At 56.4% G+C, this 19035-nt stretch overlaps 3 protein-coding genes and 1 non-coding gene across 4 annotated transcripts; 1 reads left to right on the top strand and 3 right to left on the bottom strand.

The window, feature by feature from the left end:
• Window positions 1–323: 323 nt before the first annotated feature.
• On the top strand, window positions 324–941 carry ColSpa_09291 (uncharacterized protein; the record flags this gene model as incomplete). The annotated part of the gene is made up of 1 exon (XM_049275503.1): window positions 324–941. One exon carries the CDS (start codon window positions 324–326, stop codon window positions 939–941), a length of 618 nt encoding a protein of 205 aa, XP_049131460.1.
• A 1236-nt stretch (window positions 942–2177) lies between these two features.
• On the bottom strand, window positions 2178–4437 carry ColSpa_09290 (uncharacterized protein; the record flags this gene model as incomplete). The annotated part of the gene is made up of 2 exons (XM_049275502.1): window positions 2178–4044; window positions 4121–4437. The coding sequence occupies 2 exons, from the start codon at window positions 4435–4437 to the stop codon at window positions 2178–2180; spliced, it is 2184 nt and encodes a 727-aa protein (XP_049131459.1).
• Window positions 4438–8795: 4358 nt separating this feature from the next.
• On the bottom strand, window positions 8796–10952 carry ColSpa_09289 (paxillin-like protein 1; the record flags this gene model as incomplete). The annotated part of the gene is made up of 3 exons (XM_049275501.1): window positions 8796–10609; window positions 10662–10772; window positions 10832–10952. 3 exons carry the CDS (start codon window positions 10950–10952, stop codon window positions 8796–8798), a joined length of 2046 nt encoding a protein of 681 aa, XP_049131458.1.
• Window positions 10953–16444: 5492 nt separating this feature from the next.
• ColSpa_tRNA_252 lies at window positions 16445–16526 on the bottom strand. The gene has a single exon. It is a non-coding gene; the product is annotated as a tRNA-Ser (tRNA).
• Window positions 16527–19035: the final 2509 nt, after the last annotated feature.

Here is a 19035-nt window from a genome sequence, read left to right as displayed (position 1 = left end):
CGAGAGCATCTTCCAGATATGGATCTCAATTGTAAATGGCCAAGGTTGCGCAGACATGTTAGCCTTCCAGGCAAGCCGAGTGAGCAACGTTTCGTGGGACATCAAGTCCTCCGGTACACACCACACTCTTTGAAGCGAGCCCGCATAGGTTGTCCGTTACCTTGGAAGCCCGAATCTCGGAGCAGAGCATATAACTCCCTGAAATTCGCCCGCCAGCTATCATCTTAGGATATCTTTGCCTTCAAATAAGGCAAAAAACCACCAACTCTCAACGCCACCGTTTTCATTGTCCAAGCCAAACTCACCCTGCCATCACAACCACCATGCGCACCGCACTCTTCCTCGCCGGCGCCCTCGTCACCATGGCGTACGCCGCCCCCAGCGGCCCGAGGGAAGCCACCGGGTGGCCTGAGAACGAGGACCAGGTCGGCACCTACGTCGACGCCCTAGAGCAAGACATCGCAGCGGCCAGCCTCGAGTCCGGCCTCCCGCCCTTCTTCGGCTTCCTCCTGCAGGCCTACTCCCTCCGGGACCAGGACGAGGCCGCGCTGATCGTCGAGGCCGCGCAGGCGCTCCGCGACGAGCGAGCCGACCTCGAAGAGTTCGCCTCCGAGCTCCAGGGGCCCGCCGCCCTGCAGCGCCGCGGCGCGGGCCATGGGCTGTTCGAGGCCGCTCTCGAGAGCGCCGCCGGCGAGTGGACCAGGGCCAGCGGCGACAAGGGCGTGAAGAAGGACAACAAGGCGCTGATTGGCAAGTGCGTCAGGGAAGCGAAGAAGGACAAGGTCAAGGCCGGGGAGAAGCAGAAGGGCGACGAGACTAAGTTCGTCATGGAGGGCCTGCCGCAGAGCTGCTGCGAGCTGATGCAGGAGTGGCACGACCTCGAGGGCCACGCCGCCGAGGTCGAGGTTGTCGGCGGGGGTGTTGTTGAGTTCAGCTTGTAATGAGGGGCTGCAGACTGGAAGAATGACGAACTCGGCACAACCGGGGTTCTAGGGACGCCGTTTGACGCTCTGAGGCTTATCGTCATAATGAGCTGATTTGCTTCCACGTGGTTGTTTGAACTTTGTATGGACGCGGAAAGGAGACTTGGAGCGCGGGAGAATAGATGGCTCGGGGGCTCTAAGCACCTCGAGCCATGCAACGATGCTCGTTGTTTGATGTAAAGTAGCTTGTCCTAAATCTGCCATGTCAAATCGTTTTCTCGCAAACCCATCAGGCTTTCGTCGACCCCCTTACCAGGTGCAAGTGAGGCTTTCGCGGCAGCCGTCTCGTAGACCACGCGCATCATCTCGCCAGACACCAGCTGGCTGACCATTGCCGCTATCAGAAATCAAGGTGTTCATCAGCTGGTGGATTGGTCTCCCAAAAACGGGGTGATGGGACACAACAATCAGACTCGACCTCACAATTCGACCCTTCCCAACGGTAGAACGTCACCAAAGTCACCGACATCACATGCAACGACATGAACTTAAACCCATGACAATTAACGTTGAAAGTTCCCCCGCCCCTACATACAGAGCAGACTCTATCTAATCCCAATCCAACCTGCACCAGGCGTACTCTTCTCTAACTTGCACACCTGGCCCACAAACCCCGTCCATTGTACAACGAAACCCAAAAGCCGGCCGTTCCAAGGACCGGACTCTGATGCTCTGATCTGAGATGCAGCAGGTCTAACCGCTATGAAATGCCAGAGGCGAAAAAGAAAAAAAGAAACAGTGAAGAAGAAAAAACTGTATGTCGTAATAGAACAATAAAAGGGACAAATGTGGTATGTGTTTGAGATATGCAATACCTGAAGATGATGAAGGCGTTTGTTCCATAGGTGTATGAAAAAGCAGCAAAAAAGAAAGAACGCCTCGCTCCGACGGCGACACTGCGCCGGTTTCCCCATCTGCCCTTGAGACCCTAATACGTATGGGCAGACCGGTTCGATGAAGGTCATGTTGGTTTCGCGCCTGTTTGAAGCTCGTTCCCTCATAGCGGCAAGCCTGGCGTCGTAGAAATTCTCCAGAATGTTTGGCCCGACCCGGTTGAAGTGCTTCATATCCCCTTGCTTCAACTGCCAAAGTTTCGTTCCGTACACCGCCAACATTACACTAGCGAGCCCATGAAACCCAGTTTGAAGCAAGTCTTGTTCGTACATCGTACACCGTCATACCGCGTGAGTGCGTTCAACCGTAAAACAGCTCGAACTGGGTCGCGAAGCCAGGTTCCGTCGGCTTAACCTCCTTGATGGGGTGGAGGATCATGGGCGGCAAGCAAGGACGACCGTGCGCTCTCTCCCAGTTCTTGCCTCCAATCTTAGTGTCGACGTATCCCATCCAGTTGTTGTACAGTCTTGGTGGGGGCTCGGCACGGTAGTACCAGGTCATACCCTGGTATCTGCGCTCCCTACCCCAACCCATAGGGCTGCCCTCGCCACCACTTTCGCCGCGGGGTCCAGGGTTGAACCACTTGGCAAGGAAAGTGCCGTTCCAGGGGCGGTCGAACCAGGTAGGGTGAGGCGCAAAGACGGTCTTGAAGCCGTGGAGAAGAGCAACAGTCTGAGGGGTCATCTCCGAAGCGATGTGGTTGCCGCGGAGGTTCTCAACGTGCATGATGTCCAAGAGGCGCTTGGAGACACGAGACTGCGTGACGATGGTGGTTCGGCGAGGGAGCGTCTTCGCGGGGTCGGGGAACTGCTCGTCCCTGTAGCCCCAGATGTGGTCCGAGATAATCCAGCTGCTGTTGATCGGGTTGAAGATGGGGCCAACAGTGATCATGTCCGCGTCCTCGCCAACTCCCCACTTGTACGGGTCCTTCTCGGGGTTCTCAACCGGAGGCTTGGGGCCGACAGGGTTGATGAAGGGCAGCTTGGGCGGGCCCCAAACCTGGTTGCCGCGGGTGCGCTTCTCGACGTCCTTGCGGAAGTCATTGTCGTAGTCTCCGTGGTACTCAGGGATGTAGTAGCGCTCGTTGCGCTCCCACAGGCCTCTGCGAGGCTGCTTCTTCGCGAAGTCATCGAGGCGCTGCAAGAAGTCGTAGTTGTGGCCGATGATTCTGGCGTCCATCTCCCAGTTCCAGATAAAGTCGAACTCGGGGTGGTCCTGGCTGAATTTCTGCACCGACAGCCACTGGGCCGAGTGCACGCTCTTCTCGTTCTCGTCCGTCAGAGCAGTGTAGATGTTCCACACAGCCTGGTCGTTCCAGAGCTTGGTGATGCCGTGGAACTCGAGGGGCACATGCTCGTTGAGCACGTACTGGTAGGTAGCCTCGTCATTCCAGATGTCGAGAGCCTGATCGCGGACGTGCAGCAGCAGGAAGATCTGGTACTCTCCGCCGGATCGGAGGGAAAGCTCGGAAATGAGGGAGCGAATGACCTGCTTGTCGTTCTCGGTGTACTTCTTGCCGGTGTAGGTTCGCAAGAGGACGGCGGTGCGGGCGTCGGGTGCCGTCACCTTGGCAGCCTTCGATCCGCTCCCGAACTTACCGAGACCGCGCTTCTCGTTCTTCTTCTCAGCCTCATCGACCTCCTTTCCATACTTCTCGGCGATGTCGGGATAGGCAGTCTTAATGTATTCGTTGGGCTTGCCCTCGTCGAACCGGGCAGCGTTTCTCTCAATGCACTTCTCCTGGAGATCGCCCCAATTGATGTTATCCCAGTCAATGCGGAGACCGGCCTTGCTGAGCTGAGGCTGAAGACCGTAGGGGCCGAGTCTGGTCTCGCGCTCGTAGCAGATGTTGCCGTCCATGTTGAGGGTATCGAAGCCGCCGAAGCCCGGGTTGGGGAACTTGGCCGGGTGACCCTTGAAGACCAGCAAATCCTCGACAACCTCACCAGTGGCACCGACGCATGGCACATAGGGCGCGCGATGCGTCTTGTTCCACTCCTCGTTGTTGTAGTCGGGGTAGGGGTTGAAGTAGACAGGGCGCTGATTCGTGTACGCCTCCTCCTGCGTGCCAGACTCTCGGAGGTTGGCGGCATGTCCGGCGGTCCTGTTCTCCTTATCCTTCAAGGTGTTGAGCGTGTTTCCGTAGATCGCATCGCTTCCAGGCAGCCTGAAAAAGTCCACAAAGTCAGTCTTCTTCATCAATTGACGAAACCGCGCATCTGCGGTCGACAGGGAGCACATACTTCTTGGCAGCTTCGTACTCGCGCGCGAACTCATCTCGCAGGTCCTGTTCGTGCTTTTCTCTCTCCTGCTTCTGCCTCTCCTCCTCCTGCTTCCTCTCCTCCTCCGACTTGGGCGGCTCGGGGGGCGCGGCAGCCTTGTCGGGGGCCGGAGCGGTGCCGTCCTGGTTCCAAGGAACGACGCGGTATCCGGCGGGGGCGCCGCGCGTCGCGAGAAAGTAGACGGAGATGACGGCGAGGGCCAGGAAGAGCAGCGTCTTAGGACGGGCCCTCGGGGCGATGAAGCCTCTCGATGACTGTTGCTTGAGCATGGTCAACATTGCCAGCGCGGCGGCAGCGACAACGGCGGCGGCGGCGACTGGTTAATTAGGAATCGGCGGCCTGGAACGGGGATGTTGCGTAGTCGCTGATGGGGGAGGCGATTGGATGGACGGATGGAAAGTTCGCCACGGCGCTATAGAGGCATGCTGCGGCAGGCGAAAACACACACACAACCAAAGGAATGACGAGCCCGAAGCGCGCAGAACTTGTCGAGGTTGACAGAAGGTAGTTTCTCGCGGATCTCGCAAAGCTAATCGACAGACCTGGCCTGAACAACAACGGGTGCTATGTGAGCGGGACTGGACGGGGGCTTGGCGAGATTGGATAAAGGTCGTTGATTAAAGAGTGGCACGGCTCCTATCAAAGAAGGCCCGGTTGGTCAATTTTTTTTTCGGGGGGTGGATGGTGCGCTGGTGCGGATGGGTTCGGGGGGTGGGATCGAGTAGCGTGGGGGAGAAGACGCGCCTCCGCAAAAGTCGAGGTGAGGTGCGAAGTGGAACGACGAGAACGTCGACGAAACGAGTAAATCAACAGAAGCGCCGATGTTGCAATGCGCAGTTTTTGCAGGTGGTAGAAGGAAGGAATGGAAGGGAAAAGGAGGGAAAGACGGCAGTGACGATGACGAAGCAGATGGAGTCCCTTGGGGGAGAGGGAAAGGAGAGATCGAGCTCTGGGCGCTGGCCAGGAAGGACAGGTTAAAGGAGACCACGCACGGCAGGCAGTACGAGGATCTTGGAAGGGGCAAGCAAGGAAGTTTGAAAGTAGGGAAGGAGCACCACCAATCCCGTCGACTCGTTGGTGCTCAGGGACGGACAGGGACGCCAGTGGCCGCAAGGGACTTTGGTCTATCGCTCCGTGCCTGTACGGACTGCAACACCAGCAAGAACCAGTTCAACGCGCCATTCGATTCGTTCGCACGCCAAATACTAGTGGGTTAAACTGGATAGGAAGGGAACAACGTACAGTATGTGTCCGTCCGTATGTATCTTCCAAAGGGCCCCACGGATACCTGCAGGTGGAAGATGCACACTGCCGAACGGTACCGGCCAACCAAGCACCGAGTTACAGCCTGACGAGCTTGGTCGTGTGTAGATCATCAGTTCCATGAGTTGAGCAGGCACTATGTATCGAATTGGCCACCTGCCACCTAATCTCTGAAAGAGGGACGCGGGTTTTGCCCACCGGCTGCCCCTCACCCACGGCGTGTAGAAGACGTCCCCGGCGCCCGGTAATCAATCCATCACGCAGGATTCCGGTCGCACGGGATGCGAAAACCGCAGACAAAGTGCAAGGCGGCGCGACTCCTGCCGTGCGACGGATTTCTTCTGCCCGTCCATCGCTTCTGCCAGCCTGTGGTGACACCTCGCACCGGGCCTGACGTGGTGCTTCCTTCTCGGCGTAAGGGAGAAAGGGGGGCGCGAGCTGAAGCCAAGACCGGACTGGAGCCGCAGGAAAGGACTCTAATCGTTCGGCCGCTTATTTTCCGTCTTGTTCCTTCCTGTCGCAGCGGCAGCCGGCACCCGGATGTAATGTCTTTGCTGCTGGGCCAGCGATCAGTGGATGCTTCAATTTTAATGGCGTGATTGCGGTTTTCCCACGACGTTCGAGCGAGTCAACGACAAGAAAAAACAAAACAACCTTCTCCCAGCTCCCGAGACATGCTAACCAAGAAGCTCTTGCGTTTGTGGCGTTCGTGGTACGGCTGCAGCTCCCGCACCGTTGGGTTTAATGAAACATATCCCATTAAAGGAAACACATTCCTCTAGGAGCTGGCCATCTCTGCCCAGAGTACCTAGTGCGTTCAAGTTGGCTCTTGCTGGTTTTCCCCTGATTTGGGCTAAGCGTTGTCCCCAGCAGCCATTCCATTTCCACGTCGTCTTGGCCGGAAACCGGACAGTCGCGGACAGTGTGGCGCTAGGCACATTGGTCCCGCCCTCCCCCCCCTGTCGATCCAAAGCCAAGCTAAAAACCGTCTCGGACGCCTCACAAGTACCGAGACGCCCAGCTTTTGTGGCAGAGGTACCTCACACGTTACCGACTCAGGAGAAACCTGGACTGGGCAGTGTTTATTTTATTTTATTTATAACCAACCCCTTAAACTGAGGGACAGCACTTTACACGTGCATCCCGCCGACCCCCTTCCGTCCCGCCCGCGTGTCCCACGCGACTTGGCTGTTTCGAGAAGGCGATGAAGCGATGATGTTCACTCTGCATTTGGACCGACGGACAGTCGACCATTACGACTCAGATCCTTCCTCCGCCCATAGTGCTCAGCGTAGTACCGCCTGACATGCGCAGCACACATATATGTAAGGGGGAGGAGTTGGGGTGGCTCGACGGGGCCAACCGCCTGTCTTAGTCACCTGACAAAAACCTGCCAGTTGAAGAATATCTTTGCTTGCCCCTCTGCCAATTCGAGCAGGTGCAAAATGAGTGAATGCCGAAGGAGCCCGCTGCGTCAAAGCTCAACCCAGGAGGTTATGTCGTCCCACAGACTCCCGCGGTTGACAGTGCTTGATCTTGCATCCGCAGCAAGCACCGTCCGTGGGACACCGACCGCGGTGTTTGGACTTTTGCTCCTTCTGTGCCGCTTCTCTGCCGCTTCTCTGCGGCGTCGAGATGGAACCGAGAGAAAGTACAAAAGTATGACGCATCCAACTTATGTAGGTAGGTGCAGCGCAGAGCAGAAACAGGCAGGGGTGGAAATCTCTTATCTCACGCCCGCCGAGTCTCAACACCAAGACGCTATCGTTTTCTTGCTCACCTCAGCCCGAGAAAGAAGAAACCGGTGATGCGCAATCGCACGCCACCACCCCCAATTCCTTATCCCTCGCCGCTGCCTGCATGTCTTATCTATCAAGGCAAGAGGAGAGCAGCCTCCCCCCCTTTCGTTCTCCCTACCTCCAAGCCGTGTCTCAGACCTCGGAGAAAGTCTTCCACAAAAGCTCACACACAGCACATCAGTCACCTCTCTGCCTTCACGAGCCGTTTTCCGTCCGAAGTCTCGCCAGTTTCTATTTCAATCACCACGCGAGCGCACCCCGCCGACGGTGAACCCGGCCGGCAAAGCCCATCCCACCGCGTCATTCCGCACCGTTTCCCCCCATTATTCCCAAACGCCGCCATAGGTAGCCCAGTTCATCACCACGGACGAACCACCGCCACTATGCCGCAACTGACCGCCTCTCCCACTCTCGCATCCCGCCTGTTCTGCCCGTCCACACCGTGCGGGACCTCACACAGCACGGCGGCAGCACCGCGCACACCATCAACCCACGACACTAGCGTCCCCGTCCCCAGTCCGGTCGCCTCCAACTCAGAAAGCATACTCATTCCGAAACGGTCTGTGGAGACGCACGCCGAATCGCTATTTTAGAAATCCCGCTCCTTTTTTCGGCGTCCCTCTCTCTCACACGCTCTTGGCTGACCTCAGCATTCTCCCTCCCGCTGAAAGGTTCTTCCCGTGATAACACGTACATCGTATGCGCATGGGCTACAAATGCCACGGAGAAAAGCGGCCCTCAGCCCGCAAAAAAAGAACAACGACGGGGAAATGTCACTCGGCAGGCCGCCGGGGGCGCCGCATCCCGGACTAAACCCTCACCGTCCCGTGCCGTCATCCCCCTCCTGCTTCTCTCGTTGCAAGTTCCCTCCGGTCGGGAGCCCGCTTCTCTCAGGCCGGTCGAGTTAGACAGCGTGTTGCATATTCCCGTCCCAGCCGTTCCTGCGTGTCGCTGAACCCTGAGGTTGTGCCAGTGTAACCAGGCCGAGACACTGTCATACTCGTCGAGTGACAGTACGCAGTCTCACTAGACCGTTGAACCCGCCCTCGCTTGGGGCGGTGAAAATCTGCCAAAGCCACGTGGTGGACGCAACATGTCACGGCATTCATATCCAACTGGCAAGCAACTCATTTGAAGTGTTTCCTGTTATTAGGCTCGTGCTATGGACTGCGGTCTCATGACTGATGAGCCACTCCTAATGGCACCTGCTTCTGAAGCATCTGTGTGCACCCTGTTGCCCGTAAACCACTCCTCTCTACCATGTCATGCACGGAATCAAGGCCGATGCAAGCATGCCCGCCCTTTCCCAGGGCCTTTCCTAACCAACGCTCAAAACGAAGACGAACCCACATGTGTCGTCTTATGCAGGTATCAACAAAGTCCTTTCGGGACTGGGTATATGTAACTCTAGACAACAGGAAAAAGAAATAGAGGCGTATGTGTGATGCAGGTATGTGGTGGTGGTCGTAAGATGCTTCGTAGGGTATTAAATGCAGCGTGGGTGGCAATTCATATACGGCGAAGCGAACATGTAATGGCGCCCCTGCCTTCAAAGGCTTGATGCCTTCGGTGGCTTACATCATGCCGAGTCTCGTGTTGCGCTTGTTCATGCGAGGCATCGGCGGAGCGAGGCCGGCACCCGGAGCCGTTCTCTGCCCGCGTGGGAGGCCGACGGGTGGTCTCATGCTAGACTGGCCATTGCTGGGGCGGCGGCCACCCTGGCCGGGACCTCCCGGGATGCCGAGACCGCCAGGCGAACGTCCTCGCTGGGTGCCGTTGCCCATTCGTGGCGGTGGCTGCATGCGACGCCAGGCGTCCCGTTCGCAGTACGCCTTGCCGTTGACCTCGAAGTAGCCGTTTGACAAGGACATGCCGCAGTCGCCACATCGGAAGCAACCAACATGGTACTTGACACGCTCCTCGTCCTCCAAGTACTGACCCTCGATGCCGCGTCCGCAGGTGCCGCACAGGCTGCCGTTGAGCTTGTGATAGTGAAGCTCGCAGTAAGGCTTGTCGTTGTGGACATAAAACTCGGCGGAAGAAAAGGGTTCGCGGCAGGTCGTGCAGACAAAACAAGCCTTGTGGTAGCGTCCGGTCAAACGGCCGTCGGCAGAAGAGATGCTCTTGCCCTTGATCGCGTCGCCGCAAGACTTGCAGTTTCCTCGGGAGGGGCGGTTGCGTGGTGGGGAAGAAACGCTCTGCACATCACTGGGCTGGCGCTGATGCTGGTTGCGACGGTCCATCGGGTCGCGAACATCGTAATCAGGCGCCGCCAGCGGTGATCTCGCACGGGGTCGACCGCCCTGGATCGCAGGGTCATCTCGAAGATCCGCAGAAGGCTGTGCGCGGCGGCTGGAGTACGGCTCTGCCGCAGGTTTCTGGGGAGGGGGTGGCGGCACGGTGTCTTTGGGAGATCGCATGGCAGCCATAGACGATTCGATGTCGTTCATCAGGTGGGTCACATCGGACGGGTTGCGGCGCGGTCGCGGGTTTGCTGGGCTAGACTGTGAGCTGCTTTGGGAGCTGGCCTGGCGTCCATGACTGAACAGGGAAGCTCCAGATGATGTCGAAGCTGACGGCGTGTGATACGGATTCGAGGCACCAAACTCATTGGCCAAATCGAGTGTTGGCGCGCCATCCCTTCCAGCCGTCATCGGGCGCAGAAGACTCGTTCTGGGAGGCGGCGGCCTTGATGTATCTGGGCCCATCGATACCTTTCTCTCATGCTCACCAGCTCCGTTGGGCTCCCCCCTCAACCTGTCTGGTCGAGCGCCCGGCGCCGATGGGGTCCTCATAGGCAGCTCGACGGGCTCGTTAGAGCGGGGGAAGGTGCCAGCTCGGCTGACAAAGGTTTCGGGCTCGAACTCATCCGGCGTCGTTCCTGGAGGCCCGAATCCTCCGTAGCCGTTCTTTCTCGGCAGTCTCGGTGGCGCAATACCGCCAGCGTTACTGCTCCCAGAAGACATGAAAGAGTTGTTCGATGCTGAGGTTAGTGGTCGGTCGTTCGTGGCGTTGTCCTCCGGCGTCAACGAGTCCTGCCTAGTCGGACCAAACGCGTTCTTCGCAGCCGCCCGCGCCCCAGGCCTCTTGCCCATCTCGAACGGTCCGGGTGCAATGGTGTTCATACGTTGAAGGAGGCTCGGTGCCTGCTTCTTCTGCTCATTCGGGTACATCTGGTCAGGCCCGTAGTCTTCCCCGTCGTCGAATCCCCCATAACCCCCAAGGCGTCGAGGTTGCTGATTCGAATTGTAGTCGTTTGCGATTTGCGGTTGGAAGTAGTCATCTGGCCGGCCGAGGGCCTGGCTGCTGGGCGTTTTGGGCGAGATGCTGATCGACCCGGTTGATGTGCTTATTGGTGTGAGCTGGCCTTGTCGCGAATACGGGAGATCTAGTTCTGGTTAGCCAACGACGCAAAGGAGTCCCAAGAGTCGTCAACGTACTTGCGGCACTGGTATCCAGCGTCGGAGGTGGCATTCGCCCATACTTGCTGTCAAGAGGGGGCGGTTGGTCGTATGAGCCTATGCTGTCTGGGCGAGCTGGCGGCGGTGAAGCTGTTGCCGTGTGTTAGTTTCATCAGTCCTTCCACACAGGTGGACGCGGGTTAACATACGCTCTGCATCTGCACCTGGGCCGCCGCAGATGTGCTCGCCCATCATGGAAATTTCCACTTGCCGGCCACATGACGAGCATTTGATAGTCGGCATGAAGCTCGACTCTCGTGGGAAAGCCATTTCGGCTGGGTCTCGTTTGTGTCTCTTGCTAAGGCGCCCAAGCTCTCCCGATATCTACTGAAGGCGAGTTGTCCGTATTTCCTGGCACATTTGAGGCCGCATCAAGCTAGATTCCGTGGGCGCAGTGTGCTGTCCGGAAGCGGAAGTGGCAGAAAACAGATAGATGTATGCTACGGAAGCAACGGGGACAAGGCGGCTCTTGACTGTTTCTGGAAAATGCGACGGTGACGTGAACTGACGTTGTCCCTGGAAGTTTAACAGTGGTAGGACGCAGAATCGTGCCTCGTTTCCAAGTTGGGATCGGAAACTATGTGGATTGTAAATGTGACGGGGTCGTGGACAACTGGAACGCCCCGTTGCAGCTTGCAGGCGAACTCCCAGGTTGTAGGCGCAGGTGTGAGCGTCGAGTGCGAGCGCGGGAGGTGAAGCGTGTGACCAAGCGGTGTCTGATGGTCTTTTTTTTTGGAGGCAGAGTGGTCCTGCAGAGTCGCACGAGTCCCGGGATCTTGGTTGCTGTCAAGGATGCAATGCTGGAGCGTGTTTTGGGACCAGCACAGATGTTCGGAAACACGGGCTCTCGAGGGTAACAGACGGAAACGAGACGGGATAAGCTGGTCTGAGGATGAGTCGCTTGGAGGAGAGATGTTGCGATTCGCGTCTCGAAGTTGAGGAAGAGGGTGTCGGGGACGCTTGGTGGATTTGTGGGAGTCGAGCAACTAGGACTGGTCTCAGGGTCAGTGGGTGAAGAAGCGACACCCCTGTCAGCGGTGTGGGTGGTCAGAGGGTAGCACAGACAGTGGCTGTCGAGAACCCCCTGGCGACCTTGTCCGGGCCATGCCAGGTTGGGCCTGGCGGTTGACGGGCATCGGGCAGGGAACCGGGGTTGGCTGCACGGTGCATCATTCATTCTGTGGGCGATGGCTAGAGCTGGGTCCGGACGCGGCGGACGGATGGGAAGGACGGTGAGGAGATGATACAGGCGGCTGCTTGCGGCGTGCTCGCTCGTCGACTGAGGCAGGACGTTGCGGAGCAGGGCGTCATGTCGAGATTTGCGGTGATTTGCAGTTTCTGCCCGTTGTTTAGGCTTTAGACGACTGGCCCATGTCGAGGATCAATCATGACAGCACGCACGGAATTGCGCAAGGAGCAGACTTGTTCACCTGCGACAGATGGAGGGTAAAGGGTCCAGTGGCCCTGCCTGCATTTCGCGGATTTGATGAAGGGGGCCATTTGACGATGCAGCGCAAGATGGAAAAGCCGCAAGAGGGCCGCTGGGCGAAAGTGAAGGGACACTGGGCGGCGCGGGGTGGATCATCAAACTCCGGCGTTCTTGCCTTGCAAAGACATTTCTCCCTTCCCTCGATTGCCTCCCGCATGCATTCGACAGCTCGCCTTACCCGCATTGGGGAGCAGCGAAGCAAAGAGGGGGCGGGGGGGCCTTCCAACAACGCTCATTAACAGTACTATACCTACTACATATGTATCCCGCTGCGTCGAAGTCGATACACCGCATTCTGAGAGGGATAGAGGGATAAGGCAAAACGGCCAGGGGGTGGACGACCACCTTCCCCAGTGTTCGCTCGTTTCAGGTCCTCTTCCAAGCAATCTAGAAGCAACAATGAAGGGCCTCCACGGATGAGGGTAGGCTAGCCAGCGCCGCTGTCCTGCTGACCTGCGATCATGCCTCATCCCTCACATCCACACTCAAGCTGAGGGTCGGAGAATTCTTCATAGATTGGATGCGCGGCGCATTTCAGGTACGGCCGCGGTCGCCGTGGTACTTGTTTGGGATCCCCTTCCTGCGGACTGCACCGGATACCACCAGAAACAAGGCATCCATCCATCTGCACACTACAGCTGCTTATAACCGACCCATCGATTTTATGTATGGGTACGCAATCCATATTTAGGACTCGCATGATACATTATACTTTTCGGAATCCGGCGAGGTACCGTTCTAAATATGAAAGCAGTCGTTCGAAATAAGGTGGCATAGGGTAGGGTAGGATGAGGGTGGGAGCGACGGGGCCGGACGGGGAGGCGGCGGCAGAAGCAGGGCAACGCTGACCATGGGAAAAGGAACGATAAAAACAAGGAGAAAAAAGGAAGAGAATAGAAGCAAGTGCGGGTTCGCCTCGCGGGCTCGAATGGGTCGTCGATACGACATGGCCCGAATATGGTTCTGTTCATCTGTGCCAAATTTTAAATCGCGAACGGCATCGCCCAAAAGGGTTCATCGCCGCGGGTGACCCTGACGTTGCATCTGCCTTGGGATCTTACACGCCCCTTTTCCCCCTCAAACGGCCCTTCTTTCTTCGTCTTCCTCTTCTTCTCGTGGTACTACTACGTAGCATCTCCTCCATCTCTCTTACGACGTAGTGTTTCCTCGAGCAACCAGTCGCATTGCAGAGCCCGACGATTGCTTCGCTGCCCCGTGAGGTGAGAGCCTCACGCGAGGTACTGCACTGCCAATTGAGTTGGAGGGCCGGGTACCTTGCAGGGCATGAATGTGGGGCCTCGTGGCCTCCAGAAGCCTATCGCTGCTAGCGAGCTCGCTTCCCCTGGCTAAATGGACCTCGGAGCCAGCCAGCGAGGCAATAATGCCCGGGCATATCCCACGTCTGGTTTACTAAGGCACGCTTCATGGTTTTAGTCAACAACCACCAGCACACACACCTCCTTGCACCAAGCCCAAGCATAGCTCACAGTCGCAAGGAAAGGGCGAGGCACAAAGTGAAAGTGGACATTTCCCGAGGTGGGAGGCTTCTCGGCTCGGTAGAGCTTCTGAAGCCGAGAGGCAAGATTGCCGTGACTGGCAGTGAGTGAGTGATTGATTGATGGCGACTCATACTCCGACTACTATGCAGAGATGTAGAGGGCAGGCACGACTACGCTCGCAGCTCCACCTACCTACCTAGTGTATGTACTATGTAATCCTCGCCGACCCACACTCGGCCGGCCATTGCTGCGCTTTTGGCGGCTTCGACAGATGCGTCGTGCAGTTGACAGGCGGCGCTACGCTCGATCGTCAACGCTACTCCAGGGGCTGCGCTCGAGCTTCTTCCCTCTTCACTTGTCCATAGTCATCAGTCCTGATTGCGCTCGTTCATCCATCATGTCCGTCACACGCTGTCAGCAAAACAGTAGTTTCCTTTCATTTGCTGTCTGTCAGACTCGTCACCACTCGTCCGCCGCCAAGCTGTCACATATCAGTCACCGGGCCTTTGGTACCAGCGAACCACCGTCTAAACTCCGCCGCCCGAGGAAAAAATTTCATTTCGATTCTTCGCAAGGTTGCTCTTGTTTGTTATGCAATTACAGTGCCCTCTCTCTACCGTCTCAGTCGTCGTGGAGACGAATGGTCATCGTTGAAACCTCAGTGGGCAGCTCGCGTGTTTGTTGGAGACTCCCAGGTGCAAAATCCGGTTCACATCATCTCTGCTAATAACAAGCCTGGGTCAATCAGGCTGCGTCCTCGACGGCAACACGCCCAACACCGGAAACCCGAGAGACAATGGCGGCGTCCATACCAGGGCATTGCGTAGCATGGAATGTGGCCGCATTGTCTGGAGAGTTAATGCCCCCGATAACTGCGACAGCGACTCTCCAATGCCAATGCACCGCGCCCGTCGAACCAACCGCCAAGCGGCATCAAGTGGGTGACGTGGGTACCCTCCTCCTCCGCCGCTCCTCGGTCCAGACTCCAGAAGTCGCAGCGCTCTTGGGCCCGGGGTTCGCACGGAGCCAATAGTGACCGTTATATGGAGTCCCCAGAAAGCATCTTTGGGTCGCGGCTTCAGTCATCCAGCAGGTCTTCTCTCCAGGGAATCACCCACTACACCGCAATTTACCTGCAGCTACCAGCCGCGTTGCACAAGTCTGTTGCGCTAATGCTTCGGCTTCGTCCTGCACGCGTCGCGACTCCCTCTGCCTTACGGCTAGTCCGTATCAAGGGAAGAAACCCCCCGGCGCCCCTTGGCGACACAGTGGCCCAGCGCCACGCCGAACTGCTGCAGCTTCTGTCCTCTGCCTAGCTGCGTGGCCCCGAGTAAACGTCGACTCGACCTCTGTTGCGGTTGCAACTGGCATCGAATCTGGACTCTGCTCTGACCACCCACCCCGTTCTCACAACCCCTGACCTGGCTCACCTCATGTCCCAAAACAGGTTCCCTGTCTGCCCACTGGCCGATCATCAACCTCATTGCCAATCCTCTCTGGCAACCTCGAGATTATTGAGCTTCTCCAGCATCGAATCAAGACGCACGGAACCTGACGATCGCGACCGCAGCAGGTCGCAGTGGAGGTTCATCTCAGTCTCTGCTGGCCCCCCTCATCGTCGTCTGACAGATGCTCGGCGGCAAATGAGACCTGCCATAACGACGTTCATGATTTCTGCCCCTCATGGAATCTGGGGGGCCATGTTAGACGCCGTGCGCGAGATGACACTGGCCGTGAAATCGCACTTGGCCGTCCACCAGAGGCCCGTTCATTCACTGCTCGTCATTCGGATCGTCTCAGATCTGGTCGAGCGGAATTTACTGCGTCCAGTAACGCGCAGATCGACTCGATTGGTATCAAGCAAGATCGGGAAACCGCAACTCTTAGTGCTGGCGACCTCGTACCATGTTGCCGTGTAGCGCCAGCAATGGGCTGCTAATTTCAGCACCGTCTTCTACCCAACCCAACGCGCTACACGACACGATCCGAGGCCCTCTCCCATTGCGGCCTTCTAGGTATCTTGCAGAGTCCGCGTGACCTCTTGCTCGTTTCCACAGGAACCCCCTAATGATTGCAGCGTCCGCGGGATTGATCCTTCGGGAATGCGGCTTTCAGGTGAACACACCGACGTGTGCTGTCAGCGGCGTAGTTTGGCTGATACCACCCATCACCAGCCTATCTACGTAGTAGCTCGCTGATGATGATCTCCAATCAACCTGGCAATCGCTCAGTTGTCGCTTCTCCACCCTCCCCCCCCTTTTTTTTTCCTATGCTACCTAGTCTGCTGGCGCACCTGCCCCGAAAAAATATGTAGGTCATTGCCATGGAATCCGTAAAGGGAAACAGTCGCATTGAATATTCGCCTTGGCGTACATGACGGAGCACCGCAAACTGGATGTTGATGGGCAATCGAGTCAGGCTGCTCAAAGGGCTAACTGTCTTTGGTGCCGAGCGCTGGCACCTCGACTCGAGACGTCGGAACATGAGCACAGCCTGATGCCGTCTCGCTTCTTGTTTAGTCCAAAACCACTTGTTTCTCTCGAGCCATATGCTGGCACTGCCCCTGGGATTCATCCTGAGATAGGAACTTCTTGGATCTTCGACCTGCGACCGTGACAAGCTGATCTTCTGTGCCCGCCGTTGCGCGGCAGCCCGTGCCTCATGCAACGACCCAATCGCAACTGACTCGATGCATGCCACTCGTAGCCGGTGTTGTGCAAAGAGAACCAAAAAAGGTAAGTTAGCGAAAGTCTTTGACATTTCCAAAATAATATCGACGTTGGCCTGATTCGAACAGACGCTCCCGAAGGAACAAGATTTCTAGTCTTGCGCATTAGACCACTCTGCCACAACGCCGTAGGTCATTGGATGATTGATTAGACTCGAAATATGCTCTAAGTACTACAGCTGATTAATCGATTACTCCACAGCCCGGATTAGCCCCGCCCGCACACGTCTATTCGCTGTTCGCTGCGGTTGAGCACCCGCTCAATCCGCCTCAGTAAGCTTCATCTCATCACCATGAAGCCGCGTTTGAGGATGAGGTTGATCTTTGACTTTGCTGATTCGTGATCAGGTAAGTTTGTTTTGGTTCTTTCCTATCCTTGCCGTAGCTTTCCGGTTATTTCTACCGCCTTGCGTCGAAAAAAGAGTCAAGACTTTTCTGCCTGGGGCGTGTCGACCTCGGTGGCCTGTAGAACGGGAATGGGGATTTGAAGGACAGGATGTGGAGGTCGCGGGCGGTGCTTTCCATGCCCGCATCTCGAGACGCTGGTCAATACATTCGCGAAGACTTCGGCCTTTTTTTTTTGTTCACGAGGGTGACGGGTTTGGTCTGGAGTGACTGGTGGAAATGTGCAGCGGTTGCACGCAGGCACGTCGGACTGATGATCGCCATCAACCTGCCATACCTGCGCGAGTATTGTGCGCCTTCGATTGGCCAAGACTAAGAGCCGGTCCGTGAAGTATTCTTGCGGCCACGTCTTCATTTACATCGTCTCGATGGTCGAATTTGTCCGAGCCTTTTGTGGTTGTTGCCCGGCCATCCCTTTACGGCACCTACCCAGTATGAAGACTGACGAGCCCTTCGGTGCAGTGCCTCATCTCTATGAACGCCTTTTGCATAGGTCTATGACGTGCTGCATCGGAAGGTCCGATGCTGATCAAAGACACTGGCGTCCGGCGCGGCGCGGGAACATTCCGATCGACAGGTAGCTCAAAGTGACTGCATTCTTCTTCGAGAAGCCCGGAGATACCTCGTGCCGTCCGCTGCTTCTCTGCCGTGTTCGCAAACCCGCTCGGGTATACTTTGATATTGAGTGGAGGAAGCAATATCGGCGATGCGCAGAGGTCGGTCGGCGATGGGGATGCTCACGAATGGCCATCAGTATCGGGACATGCTACGCTTGGGATGGTGATTGAGAGCAATTTGTGACTTGTCCCTAACGAGCGCCTTCTCGTATGCCGGACTTTTAGGCCGGAATCCTATCTTGTTGAACGCATGGAATAGGCCCATCACGTAGCCGCTTTTGACAAGATTCTTGACGCCTTTGAGCCAGCGTCTTATGCAGGTCGTCGTCGCAGTGACTGGTGGTTCATTCCATCGTGGCGGCTGGTGTTGAGGAGGATCTTGACTGATACGACTATCGAAGTCGTTCCCCCGTAAAGTTTGATTTTCTCTTGATTCACTCGCTTAGTGTAAGCATGGGGTATATTTTACTCATACCAAAGCATTTTATGCTGTGGCTCGACATGTCCTCGCTGCGGAAGATGGTGCGAGAGTAGCATCGCTGGATGACGAGCTACCAATGGAATGGAGGACTTGTAGATGCTGCCCCTTCTCTTCAGTGCTCCTGGGATGCCTTTGTAAGATCCTCAGATGCCAAGGACGTTGTCTAGGACTGTACGTCCGAACATCCAATACCACCGCTGTTTTCTATACCCGGAGTCACAGGGGCTACGCTAGTGCCTGTGGCGATGTGTTCAACCACGTAGCTATTTTTACAGGATTGGTCGATGGTGCTTGAAAGAAATTTCGGTAACTTTGTAAGTGCCGGTGATTCGATGTCGGCGTGATGAAAGTAGTTCTACTGTCAGTCACATTCCGGCGTGTGACCGCCTTTGAATACGTCCAAGATCGGGACAGGGGATAAGGTTAAAGCAAGCGCCACGAGAAACTCTGCGTGCTTAATAAACAGATCGGTGTTTCGCCCGTTTCTCAATCTCATGCTTTTCAGACAGCGGAACCCCCCTGGGTGTGTTGCAGTGGACTCCAAGCTTGGGCGATATGCGATGGGATAGAATACACAACGGTTGTTGGTGCTACAAGCAGTTGGTCAGCTTCGAAGATGTAAAAGAAACACAGGACTATGGATTGTCTTGTCACGGTCCCTAATGACACATACGTGCAACTTCCCTGGATTTTTGTTGCAGAGGGCGGTTTATTCATTCCGGTTATGTCAAGAGACGTAAATGATTTTAACAACACATGACTTTGATACTATTAAGTACGTATATGGATGATAACGGTACTCTTTGCCGAACTCTGACAGTAGGCTGTGTTACTGTGATCAAGTCAGGATCTCTCCGCTAGTCTCTGGGGACTTCTCAAAACACCCGGAGCCAATCGATAGCTAGTATGCCGATGCGAACTGCATGATTTAGTTCTCAACCATTCTACCAACCCTTGCTAGGCAGAACTAGGCGACTTTGAGGCCTCATCGATTGCTGCTTACCTTCTGCAGGGTCAGCGGCTTGCTGGAAATACCATGAGTTTACCACCAATGGAAGCAGCGCCCCACTCGAGCTGTGCCATAATACATAAGGCGACGCATGGCCCTGCGACTAACTTTTCCAATGAAGGTCG

Source organism: Colletotrichum spaethianum (genome assembly GCF_022836535.1).
Source record: "Colletotrichum spaethianum MAFF 239500 DNA, contig27, whole genome shotgun sequence".
Taxonomy (NCBI): Eukaryota; Fungi; Ascomycota; class Sordariomycetes; order Glomerellales; family Glomerellaceae; genus Colletotrichum; species Colletotrichum spaethianum.
This window is presented reverse-complemented; position numbering and strand designations above follow the sequence as displayed.